Here is a 21818-nt window from a genome sequence, read left to right as displayed (position 1 = left end):
AGTGAGGGTGACAGGTGACCAAACCTGCCCAAGGAAAGTAGTTCGATCCTTGGGCATCCAGCGTCGCTAAGTTGCCATAGCAACCTTGGAGCGCTCCTGGAGGCCCAGGAAAGGGCGAAGGCCTGGAACCCCTGGAGCCCCTGGAGCCCCGGGGCACGCCCCCGCATGGCCTCTTCCCATTGGTCGGTCCCCGGAGGCCACGCCCCCGAGCAGCTATAAGGCAGGAGGGGTAGCCGGGGGTGGGGTGGGGGTGGAGACGGGAGTTGGTGTCTGGGGTCCGCAGTTGCACCTAGAGGCTGAGTCTGCGCGCGCCCAGGTGAGTGCCTAGCGGGCGGCGTGCAGGGGGTCCCGCATCGGGTGGGCGAGCAGGGGTCCAGCGGCCTGGGACGGGAAGGGAGTGACGGAGCGGAGCAGGTGGCTGAGACCCTTGGCCCAGTTGGCAGAAGCTCAGGACCCATTTGGGTGGAGACCAGGGCTCTGAGAGCGCGGGATGGTGACAGGGGACAATCTGAGGTCGAACTCCCCTCTGAGTCTGTTTAGACGAGTGACCTTGGGCCCAACATGGACCTGCTGGTGTGCCTCAGTTTCACCAGCTGTCAGACAGACTGGGGCTATTGGGATTCTGCAGCTACCACCTCCAACCCTGCAGTGGTGTCCGGGGTGAAGTTGGGCAGTTTTGTCCAGGGCAGAGACAATAGGGACCTCCCCTCCTTTGCAGAGGACAAAACAGCCCAGAGAGGTGTCTGAAGTCACACAGACAAGTAATCTCAGGATTTGTACCCAGGTCTTTTTCTCCCCAGAGCCCATGCTTTGAATCACTACAGCGCCCCCACCTTGCCAGAGGCTGTCTAGTGTGCACCTCTGGGCATGCGTTATCTGTGCCCCTCACGACGCTCTGAGGAAAGTATTATCTACACCAGGTTGCAAAGGAGAAAACCGAGGCCCCAAGACAGAATGAGACTTGCCCAAGTCCCAAAGCTCAGCTGGGCAGAACCCATGGTCCGGGCTGGGCCCTGGAGGGCTGGCATGCAGGGGCACCCCTCACCCTGTGCTGCCCCACCAGGGTGACCCTGTTTGCTGCAGGAATGTCAGACGATGAGGTGGCTCAGGCCCCCACACCCAGTTTGTGGCAGCAGGACCCTCAGGACCAGCAGGTGAGGGCCCCCCCCCAACGTAGCAGGGGCACAGGGAAGGGTGGGCAAACAGTCCCTTCTGGGACACTTTCAGACTGGGTGCCTCCTCGCACCTCTACCCTTTCTCTTCACTGGGTGCACCTCTCTCTGAGAGCATTTTGGACCACAGAGGGGGCTGGCGCATCGTACCCATTTTCCAGAGGGGCACAGTGGCCTTTCTAAGCACACCCAGCCGGCCTACCTGGCCTCTGCCCCATGCCCCCTCCCACCTCGGGGTCTCCACCTATGACTCTGTTTCTCTGTCCACCATCATGGCACTCTTGGCAATAATAATAGCAGCAATCACGGGCATATACCCTTCGACACTCACTGTTCCGAGCACTCTGCACACTGTTCCAATCCCCATCATGGCTCTAGAAACCCATTCTACGGATGGGGAGGCCAAGTCCCCAGGTTACATGAGCACTTACCCAGGCACTCAGTACGCTTTCCTCCAACCCTCCCATCTGCCCCCAAACTGGGGAAGTAGGCTAAGGCGTGGCTGAGCTCCCACCTCCCCCGGGGTCCCCACTGATGCCAGATGCCACCCCTTCCCACAGAGTGTGGTGCATCGTGTGGTGGCCCTGCCCCTGGTCAGGGCCACGTGCACAGCAGTCTTCGATGCTTACAGTGCTGCCAAGGACAGGTACCCGCTGCTGGGCTCCGCCTGCCGCCTGGCTGAGCACTGCGTGTGTGGCCTGACCACCCGTGCCCTGGACCACGCCCAGCCACTGCTCAGCCGCCTGCAGCCCCAGCGTGAGTCCCTGGCCTGCATCCCTGGGGCCGCTGGTCTGTCCCGCACCCCACGCTCTCGGGTGCCAGTGGCCTGGCATGCATTGGGGTGATCTCCTCAGCTGGGTGACCCCCCTTGCTCTTACCTCTCCTGGGCACCTGCCGTCCATCCACCTTCCCCCCGTGCTACCTGCGTCTCACCCCACCGCCAGCCCTCTGCTTATTGCATCCCTCTCAGTTTGAACCCTGGCCCTCTGACCTCAGCTGCGCACTTGTGGCCCCTCCTCTGTCCCCATTCCATCTGTCTCCACATTTTCTCCCCTGGGTGGGAGGCCTGATGTGCCTCGGGTCGTGAGCCTGTCCACTTCCCTCCCTGCCTACCCGACTGTCCCTGCCTCCACATCTCCCCAGACTCCAGTGACCAGCTCAGGGCTCCAACCTTGGGGAGCAGAAGGGTGGGGGCAGAGGGAAGGGAGAAAGACACTTGGTCTTGAGTCTGACCCCAGAAGCAGGTCATGTAAGGGTCCCAGCCCAGGGCCTCTCCCTCCTTCCCAGCCAGCTTGCGTGACCTTGAGCCTTCTCACTGTGGCATCTGAGCCGGGCATGGTGAGGAGTCACCTTGGGGCTGGTAGCAGTCGGGTAGCAGAGGTGGGCGGGGAGGGTTGGGAGGCGGGCCTCACTTGGTGGCCACCCACACCCCCAGGGTCCCCAGCCCCTTGCAGGGGGCCAGCCAGGCCCCCACTGTGGTCTGAGACTCCCTCTGTCTCCCCCTCTTTCTGGCTCTTTCTGTCCCTCCAGCACTCCCTCCCTCTCTGACCCTCTCAGTGTCCCTATCTCCCTACCCATCTCCCCAGTTCTCACTGTCTGCCTCTCTCTTGTTCTCCAGTGGCCACTGTGAACCATCTGGCCTGCAGGGGCCTGGACAAGCTGGAGGAGAAGCTGCCCTTTCTCCAGCAACCCTCGGAGATGGTACCAGCGCAGGCACCACCAGACCACAGGGGCCTGCAGGCCAGTGGTGGTGGGAGGGAACGGTGTTGTTTCCTCCCAGACTGGCCTGGACACCAGGGGCAGAGTCAGGCTTTGACTCAAAACACATCAGCCAGGTTAAAATAATCAGCACCTGAATTTACTGACCACTGAATATGTACCAGTCGGTGCTGGTAATCCGTTCCACAACCATATGAGGGAGAGATTTTATTTTCCCCCATGGTAAAGAGGGAAAAAAACCAGGAAGGGGCCAGGGTCCTTGACACCCAGTCCGAGGAGCGCGGGTCAAGGGAGGGGCTCCAGACACCAACAGCACCTGGAGCAGGGCCCTTCCCACCAGGTGGTGACCTCAGCCAAGGACGCAGTGGCCAGCGGCATGACGGGCATGGCAGGCCTGGCTCGGCAAGGCCGCCGCTGGAGTGTGGAGCTGAAACGCTCCATGAGCCACGCTGTGGACGTCGTGCTGGGCAAGTCAGAGGAGCTGGTGGACCACTTCCTGCCCATGACTGAGGAGGAGCTTGGTGAGGCCAGTGCCCTCCCCACCGCACCCCTGAGTCCTCCTGCCCAATCCCTACCTCTGAAAGTTACAGATCAGAGAGGTCTGGGACTCAGCCAGGACCACACAGCAGATCAGTGGGAATAATTGCAGACACTTGGGCTGAGTAGCATCTGCCCCTTTATACAGTTCCCTCAACCCACCCTCCTCTGATGTTCTACGTTTTGTCTCTGCCCCTGGAGATGATCTGACTTCACTACCTCGGTTATAAGGCACCAGAAGAACATTTCAATGCACTCACTCCACAGCAGTGAGGCTGTGAGGCATTTATGAAGCACCTACTGTGTGCCAGACACTTGTAATATATTCAAGAGGCAGTTCAGTAGCATGCCTGGGTTTGAACCCCAGGCCTGCCTCTTGCACGCTCTGGGACTTCTCTTGGCCTCAGCCTTCCTCATCTGTAAAATGGGGCTAATAATGTGCTCACCTTGTAGGGTTTGAGGAAGTTTAAGTGAGTTGATAATAGTAAAAGGAAACTATAAATCGGGGGCCCGAGGGCCCATTGACCCAGGAGGAAGGTGAGAACACATAGGTGGGGTGGCCATGCTGACCTCCTCCCCTGTCCCGTCCTCCAGCGGCGCTGGCGGCTGAGGCCGAGGGTCCAGATGTGGGCTCTGTGGAGGAGCAGAGGAGACATCAGGGTTACTTTGTGCGCCTGGGCTCCCTGTCAGCACGGCTCCGCCACCTGGCATATGAGCACTCTCTGGGGAAACTGAGGCAGAAGAAACATCATGCGCAGGACACACTGGCTCAGCTTCAGGAGACGCTGGAGCTGGTGAGAGCCCCCCCCCACCCCCGCCTCATGGTGCAGGCCAGTGAGCAGGCACTGAGTGCCAGCTGAGTACCTGGTCCCATGCTAGTCCGAGGGGCAGAGCAGCTTCCAGCCACATGTGTTCAGGGCTGGGGCAGAGGGAGGAAGGGGGGCTGGGGAGTTCAGGGGAGTCAAGATTCAGCATGGGGGGCACAGGAAGGGGTGTCGTGGAAGAGGGGAAATAGGAGCTGGAATTTACAGGCAGTTGAGGTAGGTCAGGAGAGAGGGGGCCTCTCTCCCCCTGCTTTCCTGGGCTCAGTCCCGATCCTCCCAGCCTTGAGGTTCCCACCAGTTAGTTCCACAGGAGCATAGCTCCTGTTAACTGAGCTGCTGGCCTTCCGGGGGCCCAGGCCAGAACCCAGGGGTCATCCCCGAGCCCCCTCTTCTCCTCCCTTCCCACAGGAGACGCATCAGCCCGTCCTGCCGGCTCTGCCGTCAGTCTGTCTCTACTGAATCTGCCCAGGGTCCCCGGGTTCCTGGACCCCACTCTGTCCTCCCCAGAGCAGCCACCAGGGGGAACCCGTGAGCGCCTGCGTAGATTGATTCCACTGACCATCATGTCCCGGAGCATTATGTTGCCCGTGCATTCCAAGGTCCTCCCTCGTTCGGACTGACCAGTAGTCCATTGTGTTCGTGGACCACACTTCCTTTCTATTCGTCTCCTAACACCTACCCTGTCCTGGGCGCTGGAAGCACAGGGGCCCCCTCAGGACACTCACAGTCCATCAGAGGGATCGGGGTCATGACATGCTGGGTGCTGTGGGACCCAGAGGAGGCTCTGCCCATCCAGGAGGGGACAAAGGGAGGCCTTCCTGGAGGGGAAACTAACTAAGCAGGAGGGTGGGATGGAGGAAGAGCATAGCTGGCAGAGGGACCAGCACGGACAAAGGCCTGGCAGTGACTCTGAGCTTCAGGCGAACCACGCATCGCAGGGCCTGACCAAGGGCAGGGGAGAGAAGGAATGGGCAGGCTGGCCAGGCTGGAGAGGCAGGCGGGCAGGAGGTGTGTTCCCTAAAGGCTTACAGAGGCCAGGTCCAGGCTAGGGTCATGCTCCACAGACCCCCAAATCCCCCAGATCTGTCACTGTCCTCGTCCCCTCAGATCAACCTTATGCAGTGCGGGGTGACCCCCACCGCGCCAGCTCGCCCTGGGAAGGTGCATGAGCTGTGGGAGGACTGGCACCAATGGCCCCGGGAGAACGGCCGCCGCCGCAGTCAGGTAGGGTGGTGGGAAGCGGGCAGGCCCGGGTGGGGTTGGGGCACATTCTGGAGCTGTGCAAGTGGCCAGGGGCCAGGTTCCAGCGGTCTAAAACCAAGTGCGGAGGTGAGGTCAGCTGGTCGGTGGTTTGTTGGAGTGTCCACAGGAGAAACTGAGGCAGGTCGATGGCTCTGCTTTGCATGTTCATGGGGAAACTGAGGCTGGGCACCAGCGTCACTAAGAGTCATTAGGGGAGGCCAAGGCAGGGCTTGATCTCATTGGGCACCCATGGGGAAACTGAGGCAGGGCGATGGTTCCGCATGTGCCCGCCAGGGGTGCTGAGGCCCCACCTGCACCTCTGCAGGCCGAGTTGGAGACCCTGGTGCTGTCCCGCAGTCTGATGGGGGAGCTACAGGGCACGGTGGATGCACTGGAGACCAGCGTGCGGGGCCTGCCCCTCGGCGCCCAGGAGAAGGTGGCCGAGGTGCGGCGCAGCGTGGATGCCCTGCAGGCCGCCTTCGCTGACGCCCGCTGCTTCGGGGACGTGTCAGCAGCCGCACTGGCAGAGGGGCGAGGCAGCATGGCCCGGGCCCACGCCTGTGTGGACGAGCTGCTGGAGCTGGTGCTGCAGGCTGTGCCGCTGCCCTGGCTGGTGGGGCCCTTCGCGCCCATCCTCGTGGAGCGGGCCGCGCCCCCGCCGGACCTGGAGACCCTGGTGGACGAGGTCGTGGGGGGGCCCGATCCCCGCTGGGCACACCTGGACTGGCCGGCCCAGCAGAGAGCTTGGCAGGCCCAGCACGGGGACAGGCTGGGCCTCCCAGGGGACATTCCCGAGGAGGAGCCCAAGCCCCCTAGCCACCCCAAGCACACCCTGATGCCAGAGCTGGACTTCTGACCAGACGAGGCCGTGGGGCAGCGGAGGCGGGGAGCCGAGCCGCCCTGCTCCCCAAGGTCCCTGCTGCCCCCTAGTGGCCATGCATAAGCACTAACAGCAGGGGCCTTGGCGCTCCGGTGGGGCGGAATTCAGAATCCTAGACCAGCTTCGCTGACATCAGACCCTCCCCAGTCTTCCTTGGACATCCGGGTGCTTGAACTCAACTCAGGTCTGACCAGTTCCAAGCTGGGTTCATCTGTCTCTGATCCTGTTTGCCCACTCCAAGGAGCTGATCAAAACTCCCCAGAGAAGCACACATTTTGCTCAATATTTGGGGCTTTGAAAAGTGAGTGCCTCCCATTCCCCCAGCTTGTACATCTGAGGGGGTCCCCAGAGATGCCCGGCTGGACCTCCCAGACCCACTTGCTTTGCCGCTTGGGTTTGCTTTCCAGAATAAAGGTGCTTTGTGTCATCTCAAGGCCCATGGCCTCTCTTCTGGAAGGGGTGGGCCTTGGGCAGGGGGAGTTCTCTGTCGCAGGGTGCTGGAGGTCCCAGAGGTGTCTGACTGCATGACACAAGCCAGGGTTTGAGATCCGGAAGGAATCTCTGACCAGACCAGCTTGTATTGCTGTCTGGTGTTCCACTGTTAATGTCCAGCCCACGGGGCTTAAGCATTCAGATGTTCACACTTTAGTAAAAATTAGTTTCTTGGACGCTGCAGGGAACAGGATCGAGCAGAGGAAAAAGTCAGACAGGGCAGCCCTTCCTACGCCCACAGGAGCTGCTCTTGCTGTGGCTTCTCCTGTTGCGCTGGCCGGTGCGGGGAAGACAGGCAGGGCAAAGGCCACAGGCCAGTCTCATGGGGGCCCTCCTGTCCTCTGACCGCATTCTTGGCCACCCCTCAGAATTCCCTGTGGCTGGGTGGGTTGTTGGGAAACCTCAGTCTGATGTGATGAGGTCAGGGTGGCCTCTGGCTTCCCTGGGACTCGGCCCAGGGGCAGCTCTGGGAGCCCCACCCACTTCCCAGTTGCCAGATTCACCTCCCTGCTCCTGCTCCTGCTCCTGTTCAGGAATCTCCATGGCTCCCTGTCACCCCCAAGACCAAACGTGCAAGTTCCTTGCTCTGGCATTTGAGAACTTCCAGTCTTATCCTAGGGCCCTACAGACACTACTGCGTTCCCACGGAATTGTGCACCTTGCCCCACCTCAGGCTGTGCCTGGAATGCCCTTCCCACCCTCCCACTCATCTCTCCGACACATCCCATCCACCCACAAGCCCCAGCCCAGTGCCACCTCCTCCAGGAAGCCTTCCCTGACTCCACCCCTGCAGGATAGTTCTGGCCCTCCACAGCCCACCTTTTTGGGGGTTTCAAGCCCTTTCCACCTGGACTGATGCCACAGGCAGCTTTGCCTTCTCTTCCCCCACATGGCTGGGGGCTCCTGGAGGACCAGGCTTGGTGAGGATGACAGAATGGCACACAGGAAGGGCATTTTGGCAGGAAGACTGGAATCGGTTCAACTGGAACACAGGGGTGGGGGAGAGAATGGGCTGAGGAAGTCCTGAAATTTGAGGGCAGAGGAGTGGTAGTTAAGGCCCTGGGGTTGAGTCCCAGCCTGGACTACAACTGGGTATGCAAGCGACCTCCTCTGTCTGAACCCCGTTTTCCTGCTCTCTGCAGTGGGTAGGTATGAAAGTGGGAATGCAGATGTGCCCAGTCCTCATAACTGCCTCACCAATGGAAACTATTATTCACACATTCGTTGGTTCGTGGGACAAATGTTTATTGAGCACCTGCTGTGTGCCAGGTAGCTATATGCCTGGGCTGTGAGCATGCGGTCTCCGGATCTGAGTTCAAACACTGTCTCTGCCCCCTCTTGGCTCTGGGGCCTGAGGCACAGGATGTTGCCTCTGGGAAGCCACCTTGGATTGGCCCAAGCCCACCAGGCCTGGATTACAGCCTATGGTGCCCCCAACTCTATGGTGCCCCATCTTGGTCTGTATTTGGGCTGTGTCTCAAGGGAAATCCCTTCTGGAATGTGACACACCCCCTTCCTGCTCAGAGCAGACCCTGATCCCCTCTTTCTGCCTGGACAATGCTATGCTAGTATTGGTTGAGCACCTGCTGGTTACTTGGCAGTGGAGTAAACAGGTCAGATGCCTGATCTCATTTCATGCTCTAGGAATTGGCTCATTTAGTCAAACATTTATTAAATGCCTACTGTGCGCTAGATACTGTTCTATTGCAGGGAATATAGCAGGGAACAAAACAGGCCTGACAGAGGTGGGAGGGAGCTGTGTGGGTGTGTGGGGACCAGCACTCCAGGCAGAGAACAGCCTGTGCAAAGGCCCTGGGGCAGGACTGTGCCTGATGTGTTGGAGGAACTGCCAAGAGGCCTGTGTGGCTGGAGCAGAGTGAATGAGGAGAAGAGAGGGAGGAGGGGACACAGGGAGGAAGCAGGACCTTGTGGGCCGTAGTGAGAAGTCTGAAGGGGGAAACTGAGGCAGAGGGATGGTAACTGGCCAAGGCAGCCCATCTGAGCAGGGGTTTGAACTGCCCATCTCACGGACAGAAGCCCGGGGCTGAGAGAGCTGCCTCAGGGATCCCAGGATGGCCCATAATCACTCAGCCTGGTGGGTGTGGCTGCCGAGGGAAGAGGCCACCCTGAACTGAGAGGAGGGGAAAGGTGCTGGGCTTGTGGCCCGTGCTGGGCCAGGCAGGCGGGCACGTGACTGCCCAGGGCCCTCCTCCTGCCCGCTGGCTGCCTGCCTCTGCCCGCCAGGCCCGCGCCTGCCCCAGACCCTATAAGGCCTGGGGGCTGAGAGCAGAGCCAGCTGCCAGCTGCACCACCCGTTGCTCTGCGGGAGTCTCCCACAGACCAGGTGGGCAATGCCAGGGTGAGGCCGGGCCTCCAGGGGGTTTCAGGGGGTTGCCTGGGCTCATGGGTTTGGAGCAGGAGACCTGAGAGCCCCCATTCACATACCCTCTCTGCCCTCTTCCAGCTGCTTAAAATATTACCATGTCTGCTGAAGATGAAGGAGGCCGGGATCCCCTTAAACCCAAGGGCAAGGTGAGGGGAGGCAAGGGAGGCAGAGGTCCCTTCGGGACCTGGAGACCCCCCAGAACCCTGGGAAGGTGGCCTCCACAGTCCTGGGGTCTGGAGGGCTACCCCAGTGGGGTGGTAGGGCTCTGAGAGCCACAAGCCAACTTGTCTCCTGTCCCAGAGAGTGGGAGAGTGGGGGGCTCGTGCAAACCTGAGCTCCTTCCCCACTGTGTGACCTTGGGCCAGCCTCAGCCCCTCTCTGAGCCTCAGTTTCCCCATCTGCAAAATAGGGCCTGAGGAAGGAAAAGGTCTTTGGAGACCCAGAGGGCAGCCTTTTCCTCTGTCAATAGCAGGCAGGCTGAATCTGCCCATTGCCCAGGTAAGGAAACTGAGGCTCAGAGCAGCTAAGACTTTCCTGAGGTCATCCAGGAGCAATAGCCCGAGGTGATACGGGACCCCAGGGCTACCCTGTGCTTCTCCCGTGTCCCCGCCGAGGCCTGGCCCTGCTCACGCTGCCCCACCATCCCCTGTAGACTCTGGGAAGTTTCTTGGAGTCCCTGCCTGGCTTCAGTTCTGCCCGGAACCTGATGGCCGGCGCCCAAGGCTCAGCGAGAGAGGCCCGGCCAGTCGCCGATCCTACAGGGGCTTCCACCCAGCCCCAGGCGCAGGGTGAGTGGACAGCCCTACGGTGGTGGATCCCAGGAATAGGAATCCCCTAGCAGGGACTTCTGGTCATTTTGGGGGTGTTTCATATATGCCTTCACTGTCTCAATACACACTACAAGGCCGGTGTGCTCATTTAGCACCACATGGGAAACTGAGGCATAACTACAGGGGGTGAGTGGCTCAAGCTGGTGTAACCAGCAGGAGTCTGGGTGTTAACACAGCCTGTCTGTCTCCCTGCAATGGCCCCCGTGCTCCCAAGTCCTCCCCTGCCTCTGATGTGCCGTGGACCAAGGGCTGGGTGTTCTACGTGTCTGAACACATCGAAGATTTGGATCCTGGTTCCCAAAGAGGGGCAGCAGCTTCTCCGGGGTCATGCACCCTAAGGGTGCTCCCCACCCTCCAGTTGCTCAGCTGGGGAGCTCGGGCAGTCCTGGGACACACAGATGGGCTGGTGCAAGGGAGCACGGGGGAGGGGGTTGCTGCCCGGGCTGGGCCTCGATCTGGGCTCTGAGCCACGGGCAGCTGACTTCTCCTCTACATACCCAGGCCCGACAGGCAGCTGGCAGCTGCAGTGGGGGTGGGGCATGGCGGACACTGGCCCCTCTTCCTGCGGTCCCTGTTGAGTGGGTATCCAGCACCCAGGACCCAGGTAGCGAAAATTCCAGAGGTCCCCTGCTCCAGAGGACAGAGGCCCTGGGGCTCACGGAGGCCCCCAGCCAGGCCCATGGCAGTAGGTGTCACCTCCTACTGTCCCTGGCGGGGTGACTGGGATATTCTTGACCTTTCGACTGTGCCCACCGATTTCATAATGGGTACGAGGGTGGCTGATGCCAACCCACATCCCTCGCCCTCCTCCCTGGGTTGCCTGACTGGTTCCTGTCCCTGCAGCAGCCACCGACCCGGAGCAGACGGCCAGTGGAGACAAGCTGTCACCACCTTCCGACAAGGTGAGAGGGACCGGCAGAGCCTATGTCTCCCTCTGGGGGTCCCCTCCTGAGATGTCTGGGCTCCTGCTTCTCAGGTGGGAGCTGTCATCAGCCAAGGAGAGAGGGCAGACTCCCCTGTGTGTCCTGCTGTGGGATTCCAGGTGCATCCTTCCCCTCTGAACCTCCATTTCCACAGCTGTGAAATGGGTGCCGTGTGGGAAGGTGCCGCGCAGTCTGCAGAGAGCCCTTGCTCTGTGTCTAATGCCACGTGACCTGCAGGACGGCAGCTCATGCACCACACGACAGGCTCAGCTCTAAGAGCTGTGTATCTGCTGCTTGATAGTCAGTCCTCCCAACTGCCCCGGAAGAAGGTGGCAAAGTACCACCCAATAGCTGAAGCACAGAGAAGCCAAGCCACCTCCCAAGGGTCACACAGCAAGGCACGATAGCATGGGAGCTGAACCTTGGACAGATGCTAACCGTCAGCGCCACATCCACCCTGGTCCTAGATAAACAGGGGCTGCCCATGTGATCATGTCCCCAAGGCCTGCGAGCTGGGAGGTGGATGGAAGACAGCTGAAGGCCACGGTGGGGCTGGCAGAACCCTGAGAGACTCTTCTGCCCAGCACCTGCCTCCATTTGGAGTCCTCTGGACTCCCTCTGCCCTCAGCTTGGATGGATCTGAGCATCTGGGAGGGCAAAGAACCAAAGAACTGCTGGGTTCACCCTGGGGAGGCCCTTCAGGCCCAAATTAAAACAGGCCCTTGCAGCCGAGGACACCTCCCATCTCTCCCCCAACCACAAATAACACAAGCCTCCTTCTCCAGGAGCATTAACTGAGCACCTACTGTCTACAAAGTGCTTCAGGCATCCTGACTCCCTGCCTCCACAAATCCTCAAGGTGGCACTGTTTTAGTCACCTTCTTTCAGATGAGGCTCAGAGAGGGGATGTGGCTTGCCTGAGGTCACACAGCAAGAGCAGGTGGAAGAGCTGGGGTTCAAACCCGGGTCTGTGCAGGCACAGAGCACAAGGTGCCCACTTGAGACCATGCTAGGCAGGAGGCAGGCGGTAAGAATAAAGTGTCAGGACTTCTCCACCCCAGGATTATGGTCATTTGCGGCTGGACAAGGCTTGGTTGTGGGGCCATCCTGGGCTCTGCAGGTGGGTGAGCAGCCTCCCTGGCCTCCACCCACCCAGTGCCAGGAGCACCACAAGTCATAACAGCCACACGAGTGCCCAGACACTGCCCAGGGCCTCCTAGGGGACAGAACTGCCCTGGTACAGACCCACTGGATTAGAAACAGCACGCTCATGGCTGAACCCAAGGGGTGGCAATCCCAGACCATCACAATCATCTGGCAATTTGGCTAAACTAGAAGAAAAGTGCCCTTCAGTGAGTCAAAAGTGATTAAAGTTAATGACAGTTTCCTATGACACAAACTAATACGTGCCCTGGTACTTTTCCAGGTGTGGCTTCTGAAAGCACTGATTGCCTGCTCTGACTTGAACTCATCCACTTTCCTAAGCCATTTGGTCCCCCCACTGCAGTGGGGAATCCGGATCCCATCCACCACAAAATGAGATTAGGGCAGATGAACAAAACGTGTCATTTGGTGACTGGTTCTGAGGGTGCTGGGGCGCTGCTGTCAGCAACGGGGGATCTAGAGTTGGGGGCCCCCCTCGGCGGGGTGACAGAGCTGGTTAAGGCTGTGTCCTGGAAGGTCGGGGCTGACAAGCACAGCTGGACCAAAGGGCGAGAGGGTTGATTGTAAGGAGCAGGTGGGAGGAGGACCCCGAGGCAGGTCAGAGATCAGGCTGGCGAAAGGCTGGGGTGTGGGCTGCCTCCTGTCTCTCCTCTTGACCACACGTGTCCTTCCCTGTCAGGTGATCTCCGGGGCAAAGGACCTGGTGTACTCCAAGATGACCAAGACCAAGGACGCCATCTCCTCTGGGGTGGCAACCATGGTGGACACAGCCAAAGGCGTGGTCCAGGGAGGCCTGGGAGTGACCCGCTCTGCGTTCACAGGCACCAAGGAGGCTGTGGCCAGCGGGGTCACGGGGGCAGTGGGTGTGGCCAAGGGGGCCGTCCAAGGGGGTCTGGACACCTCAAAGGCTGTCCTGACAGGTGCCAAGGACACCGTGTCCACAGGCCTCACTGGGGCACTGGGTATGGCCAAGGGCACCGTCCAGACTGGCGTGGACACCACCAAGACTGTGATGACCGGCACCAAGGACACCGTCTCCAGTGGGGTGACTGGAGCGGTTAATGTGGCCAAAGGGGCCATCCAGACGGGCGTGGACACCTCGAAGGCCATCCTGACAGGCACCAAGGACACAGTGTCCACTGGCCTCACTGGGGCACTGGGTATGGCCAAGGGCACCATCCATACGGGTGTGGACACCACCAAGACTGTGCTGACCGGCACCAAGGACACCGTCTCCAGTGGGGTGACCGGAGCCGTTAATGTGGCCAAAGGGGCCGTCCAGACGGGCGTGGACACCTCGAAGGCCATCTTGACAGGCACCAAGGACACAGTGTCCGCTGGCCTCACTGGGGCACTGGGTATGGCCAAGGGCACCATCCAGACGGGCGTGGACACCACCAAGACTGTGCTGACCGGCACCAAGGACACCGTCTCCAGTGGGGTGACCGGAGCCGTTAATGTGGCCAAAGGGGCCGTCCAGACGGGCATGGACACCTCGAAGGCCATCCTGACAGGCACCAAGGACACAGTGTCCGCTGGCCTCACTGGGGCACTGGGTATGGCCAAGGGCACCATCCAGATGGGCGTGGACACCACCAAGACTGTGCTGACCGGCACCAAGGACACCGTGTCCACGGGCCTCACTGGGGCACTGGGTATGGCCAAGGGCACCATCCAGACGGGTGTGGACACTACCAAGACTGTGATGACCGGTACCAAGGACACCGTCTCCAGTGGGGTGACCGGAGCTGTTAATGTGGCCAAAGGGGCCGTCCAGACGGGCGTGGACACCTCGAAGGCCATCCTGACAGGCACCAAGGACACCATCTCCAGTGGGGTGACCGGAACCATTAATGTGGCCAAAGGGGCCGTCCAGACGGGCATGGACACCTCGAAGGCCGTCCTGACAGGCACCAAGGACACAGTGTCCGCTGGCCTCACTGGGGCACTGGGTATGGCCAAGGGCACCATCCAGACTGGCATGGACACCACCAAGACTGTGCTGACTGGCACCAAGGACACCGTCTCCAGTGGGGTGACCGGAGCCGTTAATGTGGCCAAAGGGGCCGTCCAGACGGGCGTGGACACCTCGAAGGCCATCCTGACAGGCACCAAGGACACAGTGTCCACTGGCCTCACTGGGGCACTGGGTATGGCCAAGGGCACCATCCAGACGGGTGTGGACACCACCAAGACTGTGCTGACCGGCACCAAGGACACCGTCTCCAGTGGGGTGACCGGGGCTGTTAATGTGGCCAAAGGGGCCGTCCAGACGGGTGTGGACACCTCGAAGGCCATCTTGACAGGCACCAAGGACACAGTGTCCGCTGGCCTCACTGGGACACTGGGTATGGCCAAGGGCACCATCCAGACGGGCATGGACACCACCAAGACTGTGCTGACCGGCACCAAGGACACCGTGTCCACAGGCCTCACTGGGGCACTGGGTATGGCCAAGGGCACCATCCAGACGGGCGTGGACATCACCAAGACTGTGCTGACCAGCACCAAGGACACCGTGTCCACGGGCCTCACTGGGGCACTGGGTATGGCCAAGGGCACCATCCAGACTGGCATGGACACCACCAAGACTGTGCTGACTGGCACCAAGGACACCGTCTCCAGTGGGGTGACCGGAGCCGTTAATGTGGCCAAAGGGGCCGTCCAGACGGGCGTGGACACCTCGAAGGCCATCCTGACAGGCACCAAGGACACAGTGTCCACTGGCCTCACTGGGGCACTGGGTATGGCCAAGGGCACCATCCAGACGGGTGTGGACACCACCAAGACTGTGCTGACCGGCACCAAGGACACCGTCTCCAGTGGGGTGACCGGGGCTGTTAATGTGGCCAAAGGGGCCGTCCAGACGGGCATGGACACCTCAAAGGCCATCTTGACAGGCACCAAGGACACAGTGTCCGCTGGCCTCACTGGGACACTGGGTATGGCCAAGGGCACCATCCAGACGGGCATGGACACCACCAAGACTGTGCTGACCGGCACCAAGGACACCGTGTCCACAGGCCTCACTGGGGCACTGGGTATGGCCAAGGGCACCGTCCAGACGGGCATGGACACCACGAGGACTGTGCTGACCGGCACCAAGGACACCGTGTCCACGGGCCTCACTGGGGCACTGGGTATGGCCAAGGGCACCATCCAGACTGGCATGGACACCACCAAGACTGTGCTGACTGGCACCAAGGACACCGTCTCCAGTGGGGTGACCGGAGCCGTTAATGTGGCCAAAGGGGCCGTCCAGACGGGCGTGGACACCTCGAAGGCCATCCTGACAGGCACCAAGGACACAGTGTCCACTGGCCTCACTGGGGCACTGGGTATGGCCAAGGGCACCATCCAGACGGGTGTGGACACCACCAAGACTGTGCTGACCGGCACCAAGGACACCGTCTCCAGTGGGGTGACCGGGGCTGTTAATGTGGCCAAAGGGGCCGTCCAGACGGGCATGGACACCTCAAAGGCCATCTTGACAGGCACCAAGGACACAGTGTCCGCTGGCCTCACTGGGACACTGGGTATGGCCAAGGGCACCGTCCAGACGGGCGTGGACACCACCAAGACTGTGCTGACCGGCACCAAGGACACCGTGTCCACGGGCCTCACTGGGGCACTGGGTATGGCCAAGGGCACCGTCCAGACGGGCGTGGACACCACCAAGACTGTGCTGACCGGCACCAAGGACACCGTGTCCACAGGCCTCACTGGGGCACTGGGTATGGCCAAGGGCACCGTCCAGACGGGCATGGACACCACGAGGACTGTGCTGACCGGCACCAAGGACACCGTGTCCACGGGCCTCACTGGGGCACTGGGTATGGCCAAGGGCACCGTCCAGACGGGCGTGGACACCACCAAGACTGTGCTGACCGGCACCAAGGACAGTGTGTCCATGGGCCTCACTGGGGCACTGGGTATGGCCAAGGGCACCATCCAGACGGGCGTGGACACCACCAAGACTGTGCTGACCGGCACCAAGGACACCGTCTCCAGTGGGGTGACTGGAGCCGTTAATGTGGCCAAAGGGGCCATCCAGACGGGCGTGGACACCTCGAAGGCCGTTCTGACAGGCACCAAGGACACAGTGTCTGCTGGCCTCACTGGGGCACTGGGTATGGCCAAGGGCACCATCCAGACGGGCATGGACACCACCAAGACTGTGCTGACCGGCACCAAGGACACCGTGTCCACGGGCCTCACTGGGGCACTGGGTATGGCCAAGGGCACCGTCCAGACGGGCGTGGACACCACCAAGACTGTGCTGACCGGCACCAAGGACACCGTCAGCAGTGGGGTGACCGGAGCCGTTAATGTGACCAAGGGGGCCGTCCAGACTGGCGTGGACACCTCGAAGGCTGTCCTGACAGGCACCAGGGACACAGTGTCCGCTGGGCTCATGGGGGCAGTGAACACAGCCAAAGGAGCTGTTCAAACTGGGCTAAATACGACCCAAAATATCGCCTCAGGTACAAAGAACACCATCTGCGCGGGAGTGACCGGAGCTGTTAATGTGGCCAAGGGGGCTGTCCAAAGGGGTCTGGATACTTCCAAGAACGTCCTGACAGGCACCAAGGACACAGTGTCCGCTGGCCTCACTGGGGCACTGGGTATGGCCAAGTGCACCGTCCAGACTGGCATGGACACCTCGAAGGCCGTCCTGACAGGCACCAGGGACACAGTGTCCACTGGGCTCATGCAGGCAGGGAATGTAGCCAAAGGTGCCATGCAGACTGGTGTTGGCACCATCCAGAATTGGTTACCTGGCACCCAGGACACTGTCTGGGGTGGCCCCTCCAGCGGGGCCGTGGATGTGGGAGGGCAGCAGACAGCGCTGACATCCCCAGAGGCTCTGTCCTCAGGGGTCTCGAGGTCCCCGGATACTGTCTGTGCAGGCCTGCACCTTGCTGGGGAAGCCGGCAGTGGCGCCAAAGGCTTTGAGCCTGCCGCGACAACACTCAGCCAAGCGGCTCCCCTGGGCCGGGGGGATGCAGGGCATGTGGCCCCCACACCTGGCCAGGAAGGTGCCATGGGCTTTGTGATGCTCCAGGATGAGTTGGAGGGGCTGGGGGACATCTTCCACCCCATGGACGCCGAGGAGCAAGGTGAGAAAGAGACGGCCAGCACCCCCGACCCCCACCAGCTGGGGCCTAATCCCTGTAAAGCCCCAGGCACCCCAAGGGGTCTCTCAGATCGAGTAATTCCGTCTTCCTTTCCAGCTCAGCTGGCTGCTTCTGAACCTGGGCCGAGGGTGCTCACAGCCGACCGTGCCAGCTATTTTGTGCGTTTGGGTGACGTGGCGCCCCGCTTCCGCCAGCGGGCTTTTGAGCACGCCCTGAGCCACCTGCAGCACAGCCAGTTCCAGGCCAGGGCCACCCTGGCCCAGCTTGAGGACTCCTTCGGGCTGGTAAGAGACCCCCCTCCACACACCGCCTTCCTCAGCTTCTGTGGCTTCCCTGTCCGCCTGTGGTGACCTGACAAGCGTTTACTGAGCACCTAAGAGACGACACCTGTCGTCTAAGCCTGCAGATCCGGCAGACCGGCTGACACAGGCTTTCTCCAGTACAGAATAGATTACAGTCAAGCCAGCTCATTCTTGGGGTGGGCGTGGGGGCGCCGACCTGCACAGGGTTTAGCAGCATCCCACCGTGGCTGACGCTGACAGTGATGAACCCCCAGCTCTGAGGACCCCCAAGTTCTCAAGGTCACTGGTTTTAAATGGTGCTGAACAACAGCCCCGTCTATGCATGTGGAGAAGAAGCCAGTCGTGCTGTAGGGATCAGGGTGCCTGGGGCCGGCCCAGAACACCTGTGTTTTCAATCAGTGCCCCAAGAGTCTGTGATGTAACCTGGAGTTTGAGGGCCACTGCTCCAACACTGTGGATCTCAATGAGGATAATCTTTCCCCCTGGGGACACTGGGCCAGGTCTGGAGACATTTATAGTTGTGATACTGTGGGGTGCTTCTGGCATTGAGGGAAGGGGGGTCAGGAGTGCTGCTCACTCACCTCCCCACAGTGCCCAGGATGGCTCCCCAGAGAATGATCTGGCCCTGATGTCAGCAGTGCCAAGTGGGGCAAAGCCTGAGTTAATTATCTGGAAAAAATGTTGTGGAGATCCCTAACTCACACCAGACGCTAGAATAAATTGCTGATGGGTAAGGCAGTTAAATGGTACAAACCAGGATGATGCCCCTGGGGGTAATTCTGCCCCCAGGGGACACTGAGCCGTGTCTGGGGACATCCTGGTTGTTGTCTGGACCTCCTTGGATGCTCCCGGCATTGAGGGGGGCGGGTGGGGGCGGGGTGCTCCTGCACACCCTACAGTGCCAGGCCTTCGGTTTTAAGGGGCTCACTGTAGCCCCCATGGGGAGGATGGGTAGCATGGGTCAAGGGCCGGAGCCAGGAGTGAGTGGGGTTTCTGCAAAAATCCTGGCAAGTGATGACAGGGCCCTCGGGTGATAGCGGGAGGCAGCTGGGCCCTGGATGTTTCCAAAGCACAGTTGTGAGGGTCTGCAGATGAGTTAGATGTGGGGTGTGAGGGGCCTCGGAGAGCCTCATGGGGAGACTCAAGGAGATGCTGAGGCCGTGGCAGGCATTAAGAACTTGGTTTTGGACAAGGTACCTTGGAGATGATCACTGGGTCCCTGGATAGAGTAGGTCGCAGGGCTGAGAGAGAGCTGGGGGGTTGATTGCAAGGTGGGGTCCACATATGGCCCACATGCCACCCCCTCCCCAGCGTTTAGCAGGGCTCCATGTGCCAGGGATCCAACCATCAAGGAGAAAGAGGTCCTGACAGGGCTCCCACAAAAGCGAAGGAACCAACCCTCTACAGTAACACGACACCGCCCTGCCTCTGAGGGTTGGCGAGATCTGATGACAAGGCACCGGGGGCCCCTGTTCTGGGTGGGCAGAGGCGGCTGCCGGGAAGGCAACCTGGAGCCGAGGCTGAACAGGCACCACAGGGAGGGCCAGAGCAAGTACCCTGCGGGGCAGTGCATGCAAAGGCCCTGAGGCAGAGGCTGGAAGTGGTCAGGGGACAAAACAGGGCCAGTGTGGCGAGCATGACAGGGTGTCAGCAGGGGCTGGGGCCTGAGGCGTCCCAGGGGCCAGACCATGTATGTAGGCTATGGCGAGGTGCGAAGGTTTTATCCAGAGGGCACTGGGGGGCCACGGAAGGGTTTTGAGCTGCGGAGTGCCCCCGATCCCATTAATAGGCTGTTATTTGATCTCCCTGCTGACCTCATGAGGAATTTGGATTATTGACTGTTAGAAGGCATGACAAGCCCATCCTGGGGCAGCTGGCTTTAAATCGGTGGCCTTTTTGCCACTGCACCACAGGGAAGGTCTAGCTGGAGGCCCCAGGGCCAGCCCCACAGATGCCTCAAGGCCTCCCGCTGCCCTGCGGGGATGGCCTGGGAAAGCCCCCTGCCAAGAAGCCATCATTCTCTGCGGGACTCTCTTCCTCCAGACTGAACAGGACAAGCAGGCCCAGGAAGGGGGGCCGTGGCTGGACCAGGACCTGAGCGGCAGCGCCCAGGATGTGCGGGAGGGCTGAGGCCCCCACCGTCTTCCCCTGCAGCCCCTGCTCACCTTGCTCCTTGCTTCCGCAGGTGCCAGATGCAGGGGCTCTGTCCAGGGCCTGCGGCCTCCTCCAGCAGCTCCACGTGGCTTGCAGCACCCTGGCCTACAGTCTCCAGGGCCTCCCGGCCGAGCTCCAGCAGCAGGTTGGGCGGGTGCGGCAAAGCATCTGCGAGCTCTATGGTGTCATGTCCTCCGCAGGCTCCGCGGCAGAGCTGCCGGCTGAGCGCCTGGCCCAGGCCCGCGACAGCTTAGGCCGGGCATGGGAGGGTCTGGAGCGGACGCTGGAAGGTGTGCAGCACCAGCCCCCACTCAGCTGGCTGGTGGGGCCCTTCGCCCTGGCCCCTGGCGGGCAGCAGCTGTAGGTCCCTGCAGTGGAGCCCTCCCCCCGGCCCCAGACCAGCTCCAGCTCCCCGCACCCTTCGTACTGGTGCTGGCCGGTGCCAGTGGGGACGTCAAGGACTTTCGATTCAGCCAGGCCATGTGCCTGGCTCGGGGCCACCTGCACCAGCCACCCTGAGCATGCTGGCCCTTCTCGAGGGCTGCAGAAGGCCATCCATCACCTGAAGAACTTCCATTCAGGGAGAAGTGGAAATGTGCCTAAGCCTACAAAGTTCTCCATTCAGCACTTTATCTTTAGGGGTCTCCGCCCCACAGCCTGGGTCCTTTAGCTACCAGCTTAGCAGGAGGCTGCCTCCTCTGTCCCCACTCTGAAAGCAGCCCTGGCCCTCAGCAAACCACATCCCCCTGCAGCAGAATGTACCAGAATGTGCCAGAACGCCACCATCACTGTGAGGCAGCTCCCACCCACTGTCTCAGCTGGCATCCGATGGGCCAAGAGGGTCTAGGGGAAAAAGCCACAGCAGCCACCAAGGGGACCTTGCACTGGTCTGGCTTGAGATCTGGATCACAGCTTACAAGCCCCTTTCCGGCCTCCCCACTTGTGCCAATCACAGAGATGGCCCCGGGGCTGAGGCTCTGTGGTTCCTGGGGGCACCTGGGCCCAGAGGCTGCTGATGAAGGACTAAAAGGGCTTCCCACAGGGGATGGGGCCCTAGGGGGCATGTGGCAAACATGGTCCTGCTCCCCAGCTCTCCCTGGGTCACCAGTGCAGCCCTGCGAGGTGGCTATACCAGGGGCCTTGCCTGCCCTCCAGCCGGGGGGGACGCAGCAGCCAAGCCTTGTCAAGCCCACAGCCCACATCTGTTTGTCTCCCTGGCTGGGGGCCTCCAGCACCCCCCACTGTGCCCCCTTCACAGAAGTGGTGCTCTGAGCTCCAGGTCGGATGGGCCAGTTCTCCCGAGGGTCACCGCAGCCCCCAGGAGCCAGGCACCCACGGAGCTGGCCATGGAGACACGGGAGATGAGTAAGGGGACAGCTCCAGTCTATCCATTTTCAGTATCCACCAAAGGACATCAGAAGCGGTCACACTGTGGCCATTCACAAAAACAGCGTGGTGACCTGGCCTCGTCTGGCCAAACCAAATGGGGGGTGCCCAGCTGTGGGACTCCCACACCACACCCTGGCCTCTCCCCCAGCTGGGGCAGCAGGACTCGGCTGTGGGCAGGCCAGGGGACACACAGTGCCCACTACTGTCTAACAAACAAACTGCCATGTGCAGGCGTCGCCTGGCTGGGGTCATCCCCCACACGGGTGAGGAAAGGCAAGGGGGTGGGAGTGACATGTGCCCAGGGTCACACAGCCAGCCTGTGCCTGGGACTCATGCCCCTTCAGAGTTAAGGACGACAGAGCCCCTAGCATGCTCCCTGCTCGAGGGCCCGGATGCCCGGAGCTGGTGCTGCTAGGGACTCTGAGTCTTGCCTCGGGGGTCAATGGGAACAGGAAACATGCGAGTGGGTGGCGGAGGCAGCAGTTTCCAGGGAAGCGTGGCCTTGCCCGCACTGGGCACTGGGCTGCCACGCATCTCAGCTCCACTGTCCTTCATGGTCAGCCCTGCAGGGCAGGCCAGGCTGGGCCCAGCACTGTTAGAACCAAGTTCACATCTGCTCTTAATCATGACACTGTGGCTTTAAACTGTCCCTGGACGGGTCCCTGA

At 61.0% G+C, this 21818-nt stretch overlaps 2 protein-coding genes across 10 annotated transcripts; both read left to right on the top strand.

Moving 5' to 3' along the window:
- The first annotated feature begins 224 nt into the window (after nucleotides 1-224).
- Nucleotides 225-6808, top strand: PLIN5 (perilipin 5). Of its 6 annotated transcripts, none has more exons than XM_017650993.3 (8): nucleotides 225-316; nucleotides 1064-1154; nucleotides 1804-1928; nucleotides 2791-2912; nucleotides 3232-3412; nucleotides 4023-4222; nucleotides 5360-5476; nucleotides 5820-6808. In XM_017650993.3, exons 2-8 carry the CDS (start codon nucleotides 1096-1098, stop codon nucleotides 6348-6350), a joined length of 1335 nt encoding a protein of 444 aa, XP_017506482.1. In that variant the 5' UTR covers nucleotides 225-316; nucleotides 1064-1095; the 3' UTR covers nucleotides 6351-6808. The 6 variants fall into 6 exon arrangements, with proteins under 6 accessions (XP_017506482.1, XP_036873968.1, XP_017506483.1 ...); XM_037018073.2 differs by having other exon boundaries at nucleotides 1733-1818; nucleotides 2791-2873; XM_017650994.3 differs by having other exon boundaries at nucleotides 1733-1818.
- Nucleotides 6809-9104: 2296 nt separating this feature from the next.
- Nucleotides 9105-21745, top strand: PLIN4 (perilipin 4). 4 transcript variants are annotated; one of them, XM_073220472.1, is made up of 7 exons: nucleotides 9105-9210; nucleotides 9331-9398; nucleotides 9905-10040; nucleotides 10929-10984; nucleotides 12849-17289; nucleotides 17404-17591; nucleotides 19795-21745. In XM_073220472.1, exons 2-7 carry the CDS (start codon nucleotides 9348-9350, stop codon nucleotides 20125-20127), a joined length of 5205 nt encoding a protein of 1734 aa, XP_073076573.1. In that variant the 5' UTR covers nucleotides 9105-9210; nucleotides 9331-9347; the 3' UTR covers nucleotides 20128-21745. The 4 variants fall into 4 exon arrangements, with proteins under 4 accessions (XP_073076573.1, XP_073076571.1, XP_073076574.1 ...); XM_073220470.1 differs by having other exon boundaries at nucleotides 10926-10984; XM_073220471.1 differs by having other exon boundaries at nucleotides 9152-9225; nucleotides 10926-10984.
- Nucleotides 21746-21818: the final 73 nt, after the last annotated feature.

This window comes from Manis javanica, chromosome 13 (assembly GCF_040802235.1).
Source record: "Manis javanica isolate MJ-LG chromosome 13, MJ_LKY, whole genome shotgun sequence".
In the NCBI taxonomy this organism is placed as follows: Eukaryota; Metazoa; Chordata; class Mammalia; order Pholidota; family Manidae; genus Manis; species Manis javanica.
This window is presented reverse-complemented; position numbering and strand designations above follow the sequence as displayed.